We start from the raw sequence: 14,864 nt of genomic DNA on the forward strand, positions 1-14,864 counted from the left end.
AGTAACAAATTAAGTGTTTAAATATCCTAGCTAAACCTTACTAGTCCACACTTGCAAATCCACATTGAAAGCAAATTCTTCCCAGTGATGAAAGACACACATCTTAATTTTTGGAATGGTGGGATGCTGATGCTGACCTCACATTTGTGGCCCTTCTTCAGCACAGTGTAATCAGGAAAACAGTAATTTTGGCTCCCCATCTTTTTCCTTTTCATGCCCTCCATCATGATATCACTTTTTTCACAACTATGAGGTCTTGGGAATAAAGTCCTGCCTTCTACAGAGCCGGGCAGGACAGGCTTTCTGGAAGCAGTAGGAGCTGCCTTGTACCCCCCATGTGCTGCAGGAACAGAGCAAGGGGGAGGGAGCCCAGCTGCTTCCTCCTGCAGGGATTTCTGATCCTCTTCCAGGTGGTCTCACAGGGAAGATGACAGCAAGCACCTCTTTGAAGCCCAGTGCATGTTTTTTCCTGGCTTGCAGCTGGGATCAGAGTACCCTGAAGCAGTGACAGCTGTGTGTGCCCTCCGTGCCATTCCAGGGTGTCCATGTCCCTGCCTTCTCGTGGTCTTTGGGGATTGTCGTGCCAGTCACTGACACTGAGACTTGCCCTCCATTCCGGACTGGACAGCTCTGCTGTGCTGGAGGGGCTTTAACCCAACCCCAGCACTGCCACTTGTCACGCTGTGGAGCTCTGTAAGGTTTATACCATAATGCCCTTTTATTTCCAGGTCAGCCCCCTTGGGGTGACTGTTTTAAGTGTCCAGTAGCCACTCCTTGGTCCTTTTCTAGCAGAGCAAGTGCTCAGTCCCACCCCTGCAGGGTGTGTGAGGGTAGGCTGGTGGTGGAACTGTGTTCATGTAGTTTCCAGCTGTTAAATTCAAAGGTCCTCATCCTGTCATCTGATTTTCTGATGCAAGTTGTGGTGGATCCCTGGATTTCAACAGTATTTGTGTGGATTCTGTTGATTTCAGAGTGAAAGTTGGTGACGTGTCAACAGAGGTCAGGCCAGATCGGTCAGTAGGTGGCACAAAGGACAGATCTCTCTTGTCTGCAGTCAGTGAAATCAAAACAAGCATGAGGGAAGCAGTTTCTGAAGGAGAAAAACACACTCCTGAATAAGGGCTAACTTTTCATTGGATTTTTAAATACCCAACTCTGTATTTTTAGCTTTAGAATTCCTTAAAGCTACTTTTTGATAATAAAACTGACCTACAGGCTGTTTCCTTGGAAGAATTTAATATAGCCTTAATCACATCAGCACAATTCTGCAATGACAGGGTCATTCTTCAGTGGTCAAAATAATGTGCAAAAAATGTCTCCTAGTCTTTAACCATGAGCTAACCTTGAGGAATGGAAATAAGAGAAAAAAGGGTCTGTGAATCAATCCAAAATCTAATCATAGAAAAACAAGATCATTCCCTTCTTCTCTGTCTCTGTACTATTCAAAATGTCTGATACTGTTAATTTTAATTCTTATTCTTACTTTGCAACATCTATACCAGCAACTTGGTTTATATTGCCCAAAGTGGTGTCAGCTGCTCTGTCTGCAGTTTCCCCATGCGTTTGCAGTGGGGGCCCTTTTAGTCCTTACCAGAGCAAAGTCTTTCATTGTTTGGGGTTTTCCCTAAACCCACATTTCCGTTGTTGTGATGTCCTGTTGTTTCCATACAATGCCCAGGGCTGGATGAATGCTTTCGAAGTGTGGTTTCACCTGAGCCATTAAGCGAGCAGTTCTGTTCCTTTGCTGTAGTGATACTTCTGTAGGTGCAGCTTTTAAAGGTATCAGCCTTGTTTTGTAGCTTTATTTATTGAAATGCTGCTCAGTTCTTGTCCCTCCACCCCTGAATTCCTGTCCATCATTTCTTGTGATTCCTTCTTACAGAGTTTTTCACTCTGGATTGCAAGGATCATTTTTATATTTAATATTTTTGTATTTTCTTGGAATCAAATCCCTTCACTTGCCATGATGTTGTTTACCTCCTTTTTTTACCTACATCTACTGTTTGTTACTGCAAAACAAACCGTGTTTGCCAGGCAGCCTCCAGAGCAGAACCTTCTCCAGTGCAGTAGCAGCAGCCTTGGCCAGGCGGGCTTTCTTATCTCTCAGATCTTCTCATAACTTACTTGGGATTGGATGGCAGCCAGGAATTCTAATAGCTTGTGACTTACTGGGATTCTTTGGTTGATTGATTGGTTGGGTTTTTCCCCCCTCTTCATTTTCTATATTGAACAGCTGGTTTGTACACGTGAATAAAACCAGTAGGTTTTGTTGGAATCTACTCTGGAAAAGAAGGCTGACTATACTTGATTGTATTTAAATATCTGGTAGGTGCTTTAAAGTCCTCAGAGGGTCTTCTGGAAGCAAATCCAAACACTTAGAAATGTGAAGACTGGGTCTTCAGGGTTTAATGATAGAAATTCTATCGGCCTCCCCTGTGCGTGATTAGGGACAGGTGAAATAGCAGAAATGGGAATATTTCCCTGAGGGAGAGGTCGTGCTGTGTGAAATCCCTGGGGAACTGGAATGGGCTTTTTCTGGCCCCACACACCGCTGGCAGCAGCCTGTGAGCCCTCCCAGTAGGAACTGTCCTGACCCACGGCATCCCTGGGCACTGAGGCGCTGATTCCTCACAAGAACTTCAGATTAAGTAGCATGTAAAGCATTTTCTATCCTTTTTCTCCTCTGAGATCTGTACGGAGTCAAATCCTCTGAGCAAATAAAGGCAGGGAGTGGCCTGAGTGAGGGGCTTCCCCAGCTGCCTCTGGGAATACTTTCTACCTCTTGATGTTCGTTGCCGGCTGATCTGCCGGGAGCAGCTCCAGCAGAGCCGGAGCTGCTCTGGGTGAGCCAACACAGGTGCACAAATACCTGGTGGGGCTGTTTGCTGGGCAGGCACGGGCAGTCCCTGCCTCCCCTGGGGTTGCACGGGATCATTTGAGGGACCTGTGTTTGCATCAAAGTGGAGGAACTGGCGTTTTTCAGGTGGCACCACGTGGACTCACAGGCGCTTCTCACTCAGCTTCTCCTGCTGCCTCAGTACCTGTGTGGAGTAGCATCAAATCCATTCACAACTAATGCTCAAATAATGCAACTGCAGGGAGGGACTGGGGTTTCCAGCTGTGTTGGGGAGGGTTTAGAAAGGGAGGGATGTGGGAATGTGGAAAGCCAGGGTTCTGCAGATCAACCCAGGTGTTTATCTAGATTAAAAAAATGTTTCTGATTGCTACTGTGGTTGTGTGTAAGACTGAAATACTGAAAGAGAACTGTGTAACCCTCCCACTCCGAGTCTGAGAGAGACCTGGCATTGGCTTTCTGAACACTTCTGCAACCTGAACCAAAAACCTGCTGTGGGAATGTAGACTTACCATAGAGCTGTGGAAGAAAACTTCAATCGTGTCACTTCTCTCGGTCTTCAAAACAGTCAACATGGTTTTGATGTAGGTTTTAGATTATGTATATATAAATCTGATTGAAGTACCAACAGCAAACCATAAATAAAATGTGGACTTAATTGAAGAATGGGCTAGTGGAGGCCTCTTGTGTTGAATTTATTAAAATACAATCCAACAAAGTTGTTGATGGAGGAGACTTGCTGTGACAAAGACAGGAAAATAAAGCTGGGGTGTCCTCAAGATGGGAAAAGAGCCGGGTTTGCTGCTGCCTTTGAATTTATTGTAGCACCAGAGGACCAGCTCGACTGTGCTGTGGTGGCTGGAGAAGATGTGGATGAATGGGAATGCTCCTGGGCATCACCCCAGTTTCGTGCCTGCTGAGGGCCAAAGGCGTCTGTGAGTGGCACTGCTCCCTCCTTGGTGTGAGGGGTTATTCCAGGGACAGGTGTCCTCTCACATTCCAGGCTGGCAGAAGCCGATGCAGCTGCTGGAGAGCTGCTCCCACACTGTTTCCACAACATGCCCATTGCCCAGTTGTTTGGCTCTGCCAGAGCAAGGGCCATCACCTAAAGGAATGTGAGGTGGGTGTAAAAGAGCTGCTGGAAATCTCTATGTTTGATTTGAAGATTTGTAAATAAACATGCAAAAACAATGGCAAATTACTGGGAATTTGTAGTACTAATTTTAAATAAAAAAACGTGTTTAAACAAGACATCAGGGAATCGGGTAACACAAGAGGTTCCACCTCAACATGAGGAAGAATCACAGAGTGGTGGAGCACTGGAACAGCTGCCCAGGGAGGGCCTGGAGTCTCTCTCTCTGGTGACATCCCAAACCCACCTGGACCCGTTCCTGTGTCACTTGCTCCAGGTGGCCCTGCCTTGACAGGCGGGTTGGACTGGAGGATCTCTACAGGTCCCTTCCAGCCCTGACAGTTCTGACTGTGTAACACCTGGTTTGGTGGGTCTGTTCAGTCAGTGTCACCCTCCTGAGGGCACATGTGTGTGAATTCTCTGGACATCGACATGTTAGCAAAAATGAGAATTCAGGATACACTCTGGATGGATCCCAACAGGTCATTGCCAGCTGGGGGGTTGCTGTAAACTTGGAGAAGAAAACTTTTGGTGAAGGCAGCAAAAAGGTAAAGTGACTCCCATGAATGTTTCTGTTGTCACATTTCTGGGAAATTGTTAATGCCACAGGACAAAAAAAAGCACCATTTTTAAATTAAACTTCTATGGAGGCTATAATGATTTATTGATCACCAGACTCCATGAAACCTTCTACAATTTGGGCTCCTGTGGTTTTGACATTAGCTGAAAATACAGCCCAAAGCTTTTCCCTTAGATTTGACAGATACTTACCTGGTAACTTCAGCATAACAGCACCATTATCTTTCTGACAAAGCTTGTTTCCCTCTCTTCTTTTTTTACAAAACCTCTGGATGGGTTGGATCTGACCTTTTTCTATCACACACTGTTTCCTTGCATCTCCTTTTGCATTTCCTCCCTCCCTCCACCAGGTGTGTAGCAGGTTGTGGATCCTCCAGAATTGCTCCCCACTTTGGACCTGTCGAGCGTGGGCAGTCGGGACTGGGAGGTGGTGCTGTGGAAAGCCCTAGAGCAGGATCCTTTCCCATATCCAGGGGAATTCCTGCTCCTGCTGTGTTTGTCTCAGTGCAAGTTAGAAATGTTTGGGCTGTGGAGGTGTTGGAAGGGGATGATGATGTTAATGAGGAGGTTCTGTTACTGTGAAAGAGTTTGTGATACAAGTTCATGCTTAGGTAGCACTTGGTGTTTCAATACACCCTTAAAAACGTATAAAGAAAATGCTGTTTGGTCTTTCAGTAGGTGGGAATTTGAAGCCCTTTTAAAGGAAGACTTTTTAGTGTTTCACTGTTATGTATCTTCTTTTTTCTTTTTTTTTTATTTTATTGTTTATCAAACAAAGCCTTATACTGGAAATAACCTCTGAAATTTCTACATCAATGCAACCTTTGCCTTTAAAACAGGGCTGGCTTCATTTCAAGATTTCTGATGTCCTTGTAACTGTGCTAATCCTTACGTGAAGTTTTTATTATTATTTTAAGTATGGCTGTAATTTTTGAAGTTTGACTACTCATATAGTAGCTCATGTCCTCTGTGCAGCATTAGGGCTGGAAACTGAGACACTCATCCATGAAGTATCCTGGACATAAACTATGAAAGCAAATTAACTGTATTCTGTCCTGCTGATCAGAACTGCTGGTTTGAGCAAGAGGTTCCTGGATATGGCACATAATTAAAGTATAATTGCAACACACTACCTAATGTCTCCCATGGCAGGGGGGTTGGAATTAGATAATCCTTAAGGTCCCTTCCAACCCAAACCATCCTGTGATTCTATCCCATGAGTTATGGGGGTAGGAGAAGCACAAGGCAGTGGAAGGAGTTGTGTTTTCTGTTGAGCACTGTTGGTGTTTATTTTGCTTATTTACATTCAAAAGTGGTTTTGTGTTAAAGCTGCTTCAGCAGAGCCCACCCCACCAGCCAAGGGGGTACAGGAAGGCTCCCTGCTGCTTTGCAGTGTCCCTGTCCTGATGAATTTCTGGTTTCTACAGCATAGATTCAGGAGCTCGAACCTCCTCCCTGATGCTGTTCAGCCCTCAGAGAGGCCAGGACTGACATTCACTCCAGCCCCATCTTCCTTGTCCATTCCGTGTTTTCACATCCTCCCAGGCTGAAATAAGCTCGTTAGGGACTCAAGTGTATTTTTATATGTGGGGGTTTTTTTATTCTTGTTGCATTGTTAGTTCTCTGAACCTCCCCTGTCAAGTAACCTGCTGGAGCTTAGATTAGACCTTCACTTTGGAAAATCTATTTGTTTACCTGAATTTTTCATTTTAGGCTGTCCTCTTTAGAGCCTCTGATTTTTCAGTCATTCACTTTATCTAATTTGCTCTTCCCTTCTATTTTTCATAAATTTTTAGTGCTGAGGGGCTGAGGGAGAGAATTTTTCCCCTGGAGAACGTTTGCCTTGTGGTAATTTTCAAATGTCACTGTGGCTTTTTTTAAATTCCATGTTCATTGCAGGAGTCTGAAAAACACTGGAACGGGGTGAGTGTTCTTCAGTAAAAAGCTACAGCTCAAAGCCAAGTGGCATCAGTGTTTGGGAAGCACAAACAGCTTCAAAATTCTCCCCCGTGAAGGCTGTTCAGCTTATGATGGGGTGTCCTGAGGTGCTGTGGTAACCTGGGCAGAACCACTGAAGTCCTGCTGGGAACCTTTATTCTCATAAGAACAGCTGTCCTGTGAAAAGCCAACCTTTTGGAGGGGAATGAGGGAAAAGCCATGGGGTTTATTGCAAAGTGGCTTTGTTCACTCAGCTTTTCTGAACTGGCTTTAGGAGGGGAAAAAAGGTACAAATCTGTCAAAGCAGGTGGGGCTCAGCTTTCCGTGTGAGCACACCTAAAGGCAGGGCTCCTGTTGGTCTGCAGCAGCTCTGGCAGGTTGTGTGATACCTTAACTCCTGCATTTGTGCTCAGAGGGACCATCTTTGATCTGCTTGGAGCCTGATGATTTCAAAAGGAAGCCCAAACCTTACAGTGAATGGATCTGAAACATTTCCTTTGTACAAATTGCTCCAAAGAAACAGAGTAGATAAAAATGGAAAACCATTATGGTGAAGACTATGAACTTGGAAAACTGAGCACCATTCCAGCCAGATTCTTAAATTAAAACAAGTAACCAAGGGATTGCTTGATTGGTCTGTAATGCTTTGTCAGGCCTGAGCAACCCCAGCGACATCACCACACCAGGGCACAAGAGCATCCACACAAAGCGTGAACTCCAGCCTGCAGGACCAGCTTACAAAGTGCTGGCTGAGAGAAGCTCCTTGCCCTTCAAGGCAAGGGGGGAAAAAACCCTCTTCTCCCCTCACAACTCGAATATCATCCCTACTTCAGCCCCATTGTAGCAGCAGACACCATGAACTTCACACAAGTTGTGTTGGACAAATTTATTCTGTAACCTCCACAGAGGTTGTTTAGTTCTCCTAAACACACAGTTGGGGTGTTTAGTTCTCCTTCTCCTGCACAGTCTTTGTTCCCCTCAGCCTGCCTGTGCGACGGGCAGCGATGAGACCGACCTTGCGCCCGGCGGGAGCGTCTCTGCGGATGGTCGAGGGCTTCCCGATGTGCTGGTGGTTACCCCCTCCGAAGGGATGTTCTACAGGCTGTGGAGAGGGAAGGCAAGCCAGAAGTTTAACCACAAGGAAAGGATGTTCAGCAGCAATAAACTTATTCAAGGGAACAAGGAGTTTAACTGCTTCGCTTTTCACGAGGCGCAGAGATTGTCTCGTGCCCTATCACAAATCCTCTCTGAACTGCAAGGAAGGACAGGGGTAACACCAACTGCAAACACTCACGTTCATGGCCACACCACGGACACGTGGCCAGCAGTTTCTCTTCGCCTTGTACTTGTGGTAGGCCCTGCCAGCCTTCAGGATGGGCTTGTCAATACGGCCTCCGCCGGCAACAATTCCTGCAGGGAATTCAGGGATGGTAACACCCAAATACACACAAGAGTACTGTGACAACCCACCCATAAGGGGAAGAAAGTGTTCAAGAACGAGACTAGTCCCTAATAACAGTCAGGTTCTAAGACTGAGCTTCTGAAGACCAGTCTCAAGCAATCCCAGCTGGGTTCAAACCAGCAAGTTCCAGCCAACTCCACCAGTGAGATCAGGCTTGAGCTACAGCCACACACTGAGGGCTCTGCCAAGGGACACACACTTTAATTCCTGCTTCTCAATCCACACACAGAGGATTGAGTTTAGCAGTTTTTAAAGCACTGCCAGTTCTACTGCTTGAATTTCTTGGGCAACAGCTTTTCAAGTAAAGTATGAATTGAAAGAGTTTAGGGGACTATGAAGAACTGAGTTTAATACCTGCTTATTTTGTTATTTATTGCGTCAATTCTTCTAGAGTAACACACCAGATTATACACTTTGGTGTCTTCTATGCAGAGGCAGGCAGGTGTCACCAGCAGCCGTCTCAGCTGTCACTCAGGTGGTACAACAAACCTGCTAAAGCCTCTGCTCTTTTGCAGTGCTATTGTCATTCCTTGTCAGACCTTCCAGAACACTCCACCCACCTGACACCACCTCCAGTACTCCCTGCAGGCTCATTCTGTACCAAAAGCACCAACACCATTTTCCCCAGAAGTCCTTCCTAAGGACTGCAGGTTCTACAGGCTGAGCAATTCCACTACAGCAGTTACTTTTCTGTCCTCTCACCAGGTCAGACCACCTCCAAATTCAGGTCAATCATTACCCAAAAGTAGGGCAGGCACAACATACAAGTCAGGCCCCTGAGCACAGACTGTCCTGGGGTGTGACTCTGGGTCCAGCCTGCACATGACACTATTTTCAAGATGGTTATTACAAACTGGGGTCCTGTCTGAGGTTCCTTCACAGTGACAAGCAGCTCAGTGACCAGACACGTTCACAGCTGTCACTCCTTACCAACAACAGCTCTGTTTGCAGAGGAGATCACTTTCTTGGAGCCAGAAGGCAGCTTCACTCTGGTCTTCTTTGTTTCAGGGTTGTGAGAGATGACTGTGGCGTAGTTCCCAGAGGCACGTGCCAGCTTGCCACGGTCACCAGGCTTCTCCTCCAGGCAGCACACGATGGTGCCTTCTGGCATGGTGCCCACGGGCAGGACATTCCCGATGTTCAGCTGAGCTGCAAAGAGCAATCAGAGCAGCCACAGCTTCATTTGTGTTCCTGGAGTCACAGTTCTGTTTAACCCAGGGCTGCTGTCTTGGTCTGAGCTAGCAAACTGCCAACTCCCCCAAGTACAGAGAGAAAAGCCTCTTTCTGCCCACCAAAGAAAGGAAGGACAGGGGAAAAAAACCCTTCAACCTACGTGTATGCTACCAACACATGTATTTTTACAGAAAGAAAGAGAAAATTGGAAGAAAAGTACAATCACGTGCACACAAGTCAGAAACAAGAAACAATTCCCCACTTCCTAATGAACACACCAATTCTACTATCTTAACTACAAATTACTTTAAAAGACTTAGTCCCCAGGGAGACAAACCCAAGCAGAAAGGAGAGAACCAGAACACCACATTTTACTTTCCTTAGATAACTGGTCAACCAGTGGTGGGCCTGGTTCTCCCCATCCCCCTGGGACAGCATCGTGCATCCTCCCAAGAGGAAGGCTGAGAAGCCTTAACCACTCTCACACTGGTTCCTACGTCCCTGGATATGTCCCTGGAGATGATGTCGTAATATGGTATGGAATACAAAATTACTGGCTAGAAGAAGTCAGCTGTTAGCTCAGCCCAGCTCAAGTCAGCTGACAGCTTCAGGCCTACTCTGAACTTTAAAACCTAAATTTAGGCCCACCTAGATGAACCCATAACATTCTCCACCCCTTATTCCATACCATATTACATCACTCATATCTTAAATCTATTTATTCTTGCACCTAAGCAGTCTTTGTTCTTTCTAGGACTGTCTTCCACTCCTTCATAACAGTCTGTTAGGATGGAGGAGGTACTTCAGATGGGAACAAAGAAGTTCAGCTCTGGTCATCTTCATTTGATGGTTCATGTCTTTCACTAGAGTTACCATCATCTTCTCAGGAGTCTCTGTGTTCACACTGGGGTTACGTGTGCACGACAGCCTCTCGCACGGGAGGGAGGCACCGCACGGACCCTCCCCGAGGCAGCGGCTGGGGCACGTTTTGGGGTTTGACCTGAAACACCAGTCCCACTTCCAGTGTGGAGAGGCACACTGGGACCCTCAGAGTACTGGCCCTGCCCCAGCAGCACCCCCAGACCCACCTTTCTTGCCGCAGTACACGAACTGGCCGGTGTGGATGCCCTCGGCGGCGATGAACAGCTCCGTGCGCTTCTTGAACCGGTACGGGTCACGGAACGCGATCTTGGCCAGCGGAGCGCCCCGGCCCGGGTCGTGGATGATGTCCTGTGGGAATGCAGAGCTGCCTCAGAGCAGGACACAGCCTTTGCCAGGGGTTCTGCACAAATCAAGCTAGGAAAACTGGAGATGATTACTGGCAGTTGTCACCAGGACACCCCCACCCTTCCCAGGGGGATCTGGGATCCTCCCGACATGAACAAGCTGACGATTCACATCTGTGAGGATGAAACCTCCAGGATCTGCATCACACCAGCATACTGGGGAAAAATTCCTCACTGGGAGGGTGGTGAGATTCTGGATCACGTTGCCCAGGGAAGCTGTGGATGCCCCATCCCTGAAGTGTCCAAGGCCAGGTTGGACAGGGCTTGGAACAACCTGGTCTAGTGGAGGTGTCCCTGCTGTCCTAGGACAGCTCAGATGCTGTTGGTGTCCAGTATTGACAGTTTTCCTTGTTGTTTTCAACTCTGTTGGCCAAATCCCCCCACATACACCACAACTTAAACTTCCCTACTTGCTTTCCATCACCAACTCCATTCTGGTGAGTGTGAATAAAGTTCTCTCTGCAGCCTGAAGATGACTGTGCTCTAAAATGCTGAAGAGATGCTCAGAGTGGCACAGTTTGCAGTCACGGACACCCAAAGAACACCTGCAGCCCACCTGACCCACTGCAGCACACCCCAAAGTACCGCCTTGCCCCCAGTGCTCAACACTGAGATGATGGACACCACTTGGGGATTTCAAAGATTATTTTTTATGGGCAATCAATTACACAGACTCTTTTCCCCATCCATGTTTTCTGAGGCACAGGAAATTCTAAGGCAACACAAACTCACATTTCCTACATAAAATCTGATATTCCTACACTAGCAAAGCTCCAAGAGAAAATCCTACTGCCAGCTACGTGCTGCCACCTTTCCCAAGGTGGTGTCATAAATCCCAAGCAGCTCAACTTTTCACAGAACCTGATTAAACAAAAAGAGATGCCTGAATAACAGACAGCCAGGTAAAGAACAGGCTTTGGGCACAGCGAGGAGGCCTGGGATGCCTCAAGAGGAGCACAGGGATGGGCTGGGATCTTGTCTGGCAGGAGCACAGGGATGGGTTGGGATCCTCCTCGGGAGGAGCACAGGAATGGGGTGGGATCCTCCTCGGGAGGAGCACAGGAATGGGGTGGGATCCTCCTCGGGAGGAGCACAGGAATGGGGTGAGATCCTCCTCGGGAGGAGCACAGGGATGGGTTGGGATCCTCCTCGGGAGGAGCACAGGAATGGGGTGGGACTCCCCTCAAGAGGAAAAGAGGGATGGGCACCTCGGGAAGAGGGACAGGGCGGGAAGGGGGACACGCCGGGAGGAGCAGAGATGGCCACCCCGGGCCCAGGGACACGCCGGGAGGAGCAGAGATGGCCAGCCCGAGCCCAGGGAGATCCCGGGCCCAGGGGCGAGGCCCGGCCCGTACCTTGACGATGCCCTTGATGTAGCCGTGCCGCTCGGCGAAGTCCACGGCGCGGAGCTTGGCGGGGCCCTTCCTGTGCTTCACGTGTGCCCGGAACACGGAGCCCGCGCCCTTCCTCTGCCCGCGGATGACGCGGCCCATGGCGTCCTGCGGGAACGCGGTGGGACAGTCCCGTCAGCGCCGCCCCGGCCCGGCCGCGCTCCCGCTCCGGCTCCCGGTCCCCTCCCCGTGTCCCTCCATGCCCCCCGTGTCCCCCCGAGCCCCCTGGGCGCGGGCAGCGGCCGATGCCGGCGGATCGGGAGCGGGGCCGGGATCCCGGCCCGTCCTACCTCGCTGCGGCCTCGGGAAAGAAGGAAGCGATGACGTCACCGCCGCGCCGAGCCGCTTCCGGCGCCGGCCGAGGGCGGGGAGAGGGGCGGGGAGTCCTGCCCGGCGGTGACGTCATTGGCGGTGACGTCAGAGCGGGGGAAGGAGCGGAGGCGGCCCGGGGGTCCGTCCGGGGGTCTCCTCGGAGCCTGCCCTGCCCCGGGGCCGAGGGAGCCGCGCCCAGCGGGGTCGTGCCAGGCAGGGCCTTCCCGGTGCCGCTCCGGGCGCTGTGAGGGCGCCGGGCACGGCCCCGCCGGCTCCGCCTCCCGGGGCTTTTCCTCCCGCAGTCACAGGGTCGGTCAGGTTGGAAAGGAGCTCTGGGGTCGGCGAGTCCCGCCCGTGACCGAACAGCGCCGAGTCAGCCAGAGCGCGGCACTGAGGGACACACGGTCAGTCCTCAGACACCGCCAGTGTCGGTGACTCCAACACCTCCCCGGGCAGCCCATTCCGGGGTCTGACCATCCTTGCTGTGAAGAATCTTCCCGATGTCCAACCTCAGCCTCCCCTGACCCGGCTTTAGGTTGTGTCCGCTCATCCCGCCCCCGGTTTCCCGGGAGAAGAGCCCGGCCCCAGAGCCCCTTTTCCCAGGCCGAGCCCCCACAGCTCCCTCAGTCGCACCTCAAGGATTTGTGTTCCGGGCCCTTCCCCAGCCCCACTGCCCTCTCTGCACTCGCTCCTGCTCCCGAATTGAGGGCCCAGAACTGGGCACAGCACCAGAGCTGGGGCCTCACCAGTGACCCGTTCCAGGGAGAGGCATTTGGTTTAAAGCCCTGGGACTGACAGTGTTGCCTGAGGGTCTCACATTAACAACCAGGGACCCTGAGCCCAGAGCTGTTTTGCCAGAATCTCTCTTAATTAGCCAGCCTGAAGATGCTGTTTGCAGGATGAGGCTCCACCATTACAGGGACAGTTGGATCTGTAATAATCAGACTGTATCATGCAGTTTAAGAGCTGCAGGTTTGGGGCAAGGAAGCAACTGAAGATAAAAACACTGCAGTTGCTTTAAGCTGCCTTTGTCAGATTTTAATCAATATTAATTAGGGCATAATTGAGAGATACAGCAAAGCAGAGGCAATCATCTTACTGTTCCTAATCAACCTCTCCTAATCTCTGGAAAGGAAATGAAAAAGTGCCTTAACTTCTTTAACAGCCCACTAAGTTTTCTGCATCAGAGGCTGTTCTTCCAGAACAGGTCGCTGCTGATGACCCAATTCACTGGACATGGAATGCTTGACTTCAGTGACTCATTGGAAATTTGAAAAAACTCACCAATGTCAGCACATTGCTCCTTATCTTCAGCTGAAGAACTGAAGCATCCACCACATCTTGACAAATAAGCTTTCCCACAACACTCTTTCCAGGGCAAATTGAAGTCACATGCACATAAGAGGCAAAAAATCTTGGGGCTAAGGGCTCTGAGCTGTGATCCTTGTCGGATTCAGCCTGCACAGGTAAAGAGATTAGCAGGGCCAGGTGTCCCCTCTGCCCATCTGCTGGAGGTCACTGTCCCTCTGACAAGCAGACGGTGTGACAGCTGCTCGGGCTGAGCCCCTGTGACCCGTCACAGCTCAGTGTGGGACGACAACCTGCCACTTACTTGGGTTTACATCAAGTTTACATTCACACTGAGTGGGAATATCTACAGACTTTGATTTAAGCTTCCTGTTGGCTTCAGCTGTGGCAGCAGGAGCCTTGTTAGTTTTTGCTATTGAATATGACAAGAATTTAAGGAACTATGTAATTTTCCAAGTAATGGTCATATAACCAGCAAATTACATTGGTCACTCTCCCATTCTTAGTAAGGACTCAGTAATCAACTATACAAGAAGTAGTTGTGTAATGGTTTAGTACACTCATTGGTTTTACTATCCCGTATCAACTATGCTTTGCATTCACTTTATTATTATTTAATTTGTGGTACACTCTTCCTCACTGCTGTCACCATCTGTGAAGCTGCAGCCTCTCAGTTCTTTGAGGGCTTGGCCTCCCTGCCCAGGTACTGCTGCAACACGGAGGGTAAGCATGAAACTGGGATCATCCCTCACTCCCCCCTGGCAGCTTTTGGGATGTCCTGAATATGGTTAGAAACGTCTGTTCCATAACAGTGTGAGGAGTTCTGAGTTCACCATCGCTGTTTCAGCCTTTCCTCCCAGTACTGCTGAATGGTTGTTACCTGTTTGTATCACCTCAGGCTGTGTTTATGCACATCTCAGGATCAGAACGTGCTGCTGCCCAGGGTTCCAGTGCTGGTATCATCCAAGCTGATTACTAAGTGTTTTTCCAGCAGAGAAAACCAGGAGGAGGCTGGGAATTGTATGCATCCAGGTCTCTATGCACTCCTGGTTTCTCTAGGATTCATGCATGGACACAAAAACCCGAAACCCTCCAAATTTCCTACCCCTGATGGAGTTTAGGAGTTAGAGAAGACACACAAATAGGTGACAGAACTGCATCAGTGATGATGTAATTTTATAATTGACTTCTTCTAATATAAGAGATATTAGTTGACACTTTCATAATCAAGGAATAACAGCATTGTATTATCTGACCCAGCCAAGCATGGACTGAACTCACAGTAAGGTTATTTTCTTTAGCTGTGCCTTCAAAATGTCATGGATCCTAAGAAATGTAAGGGAGTAGTAGTTTACACCTGACAGTAATTAAAAAATACTGTCCAGGGTTTGGCAAAAATGTTGCTGTGAGTCATGCCCTTCAAACCTCG

General features: G+C 49.0%; 1 protein-coding gene across 1 annotated transcript; it reads right to left on the reverse strand.

Moving 5' to 3' along the window:
- Positions 1-7,374: 7,374 nt before the first annotated feature.
- RPL8 (ribosomal protein L8) lies at positions 7,375-12,196 on the reverse strand. The gene is made up of 6 exons (XM_071565617.1): positions 12,106-12,196; positions 11,780-11,923; positions 10,227-10,368; positions 8,896-9,114; positions 7,798-7,913; positions 7,375-7,605 (listed from the first exon to the last, which is right to left on the reverse strand). The coding sequence occupies exons 2-6, from the start codon at positions 11,915-11,917 to the stop codon at positions 7,447-7,449; spliced, it is 774 nt and encodes a 257-aa protein (XP_071421718.1). The 5' UTR covers positions 11,918-11,923; positions 12,106-12,196; the 3' UTR covers positions 7,375-7,446.
- Positions 12,197-14,864: the final 2,668 nt, after the last annotated feature.

This window comes from Pithys albifrons, chromosome 1, assembly GCF_047495875.1.
Source record: "Pithys albifrons albifrons isolate INPA30051 chromosome 1, PitAlb_v1, whole genome shotgun sequence".
NCBI lineage: Eukaryota > Metazoa > Chordata > Aves > Passeriformes > Thamnophilidae > Pithys > Pithys albifrons.

What these genes read in the sequence shown, in the direction of transcription:
- RPL8 (XM_071565617.1), bottom strand. Translation starts at nt 11,917, where the DNA reads ATGGGCCGCGTCATCCGCGGGCAGAGGAAGGGCGCGGGCTCCGTGTTC. An exon ending in TGCAAACAGAGCTGTTGTTG is followed by an intron (nt 7,914 to 8,895) that starts GTAAGGAGTGAC and finishes AATTCCCTGCAG; the next exon opens with GAATTGTTGCCGGCGGAGGC. An exon ending in TCCGTGGTGTGGCCATGAAC is followed by an intron (nt 7,606 to 7,797) that starts GTGAGTGTTTGC and finishes CCCTCTCCACAG; the next exon opens with CCTGTAGAACATCCCTTCGG.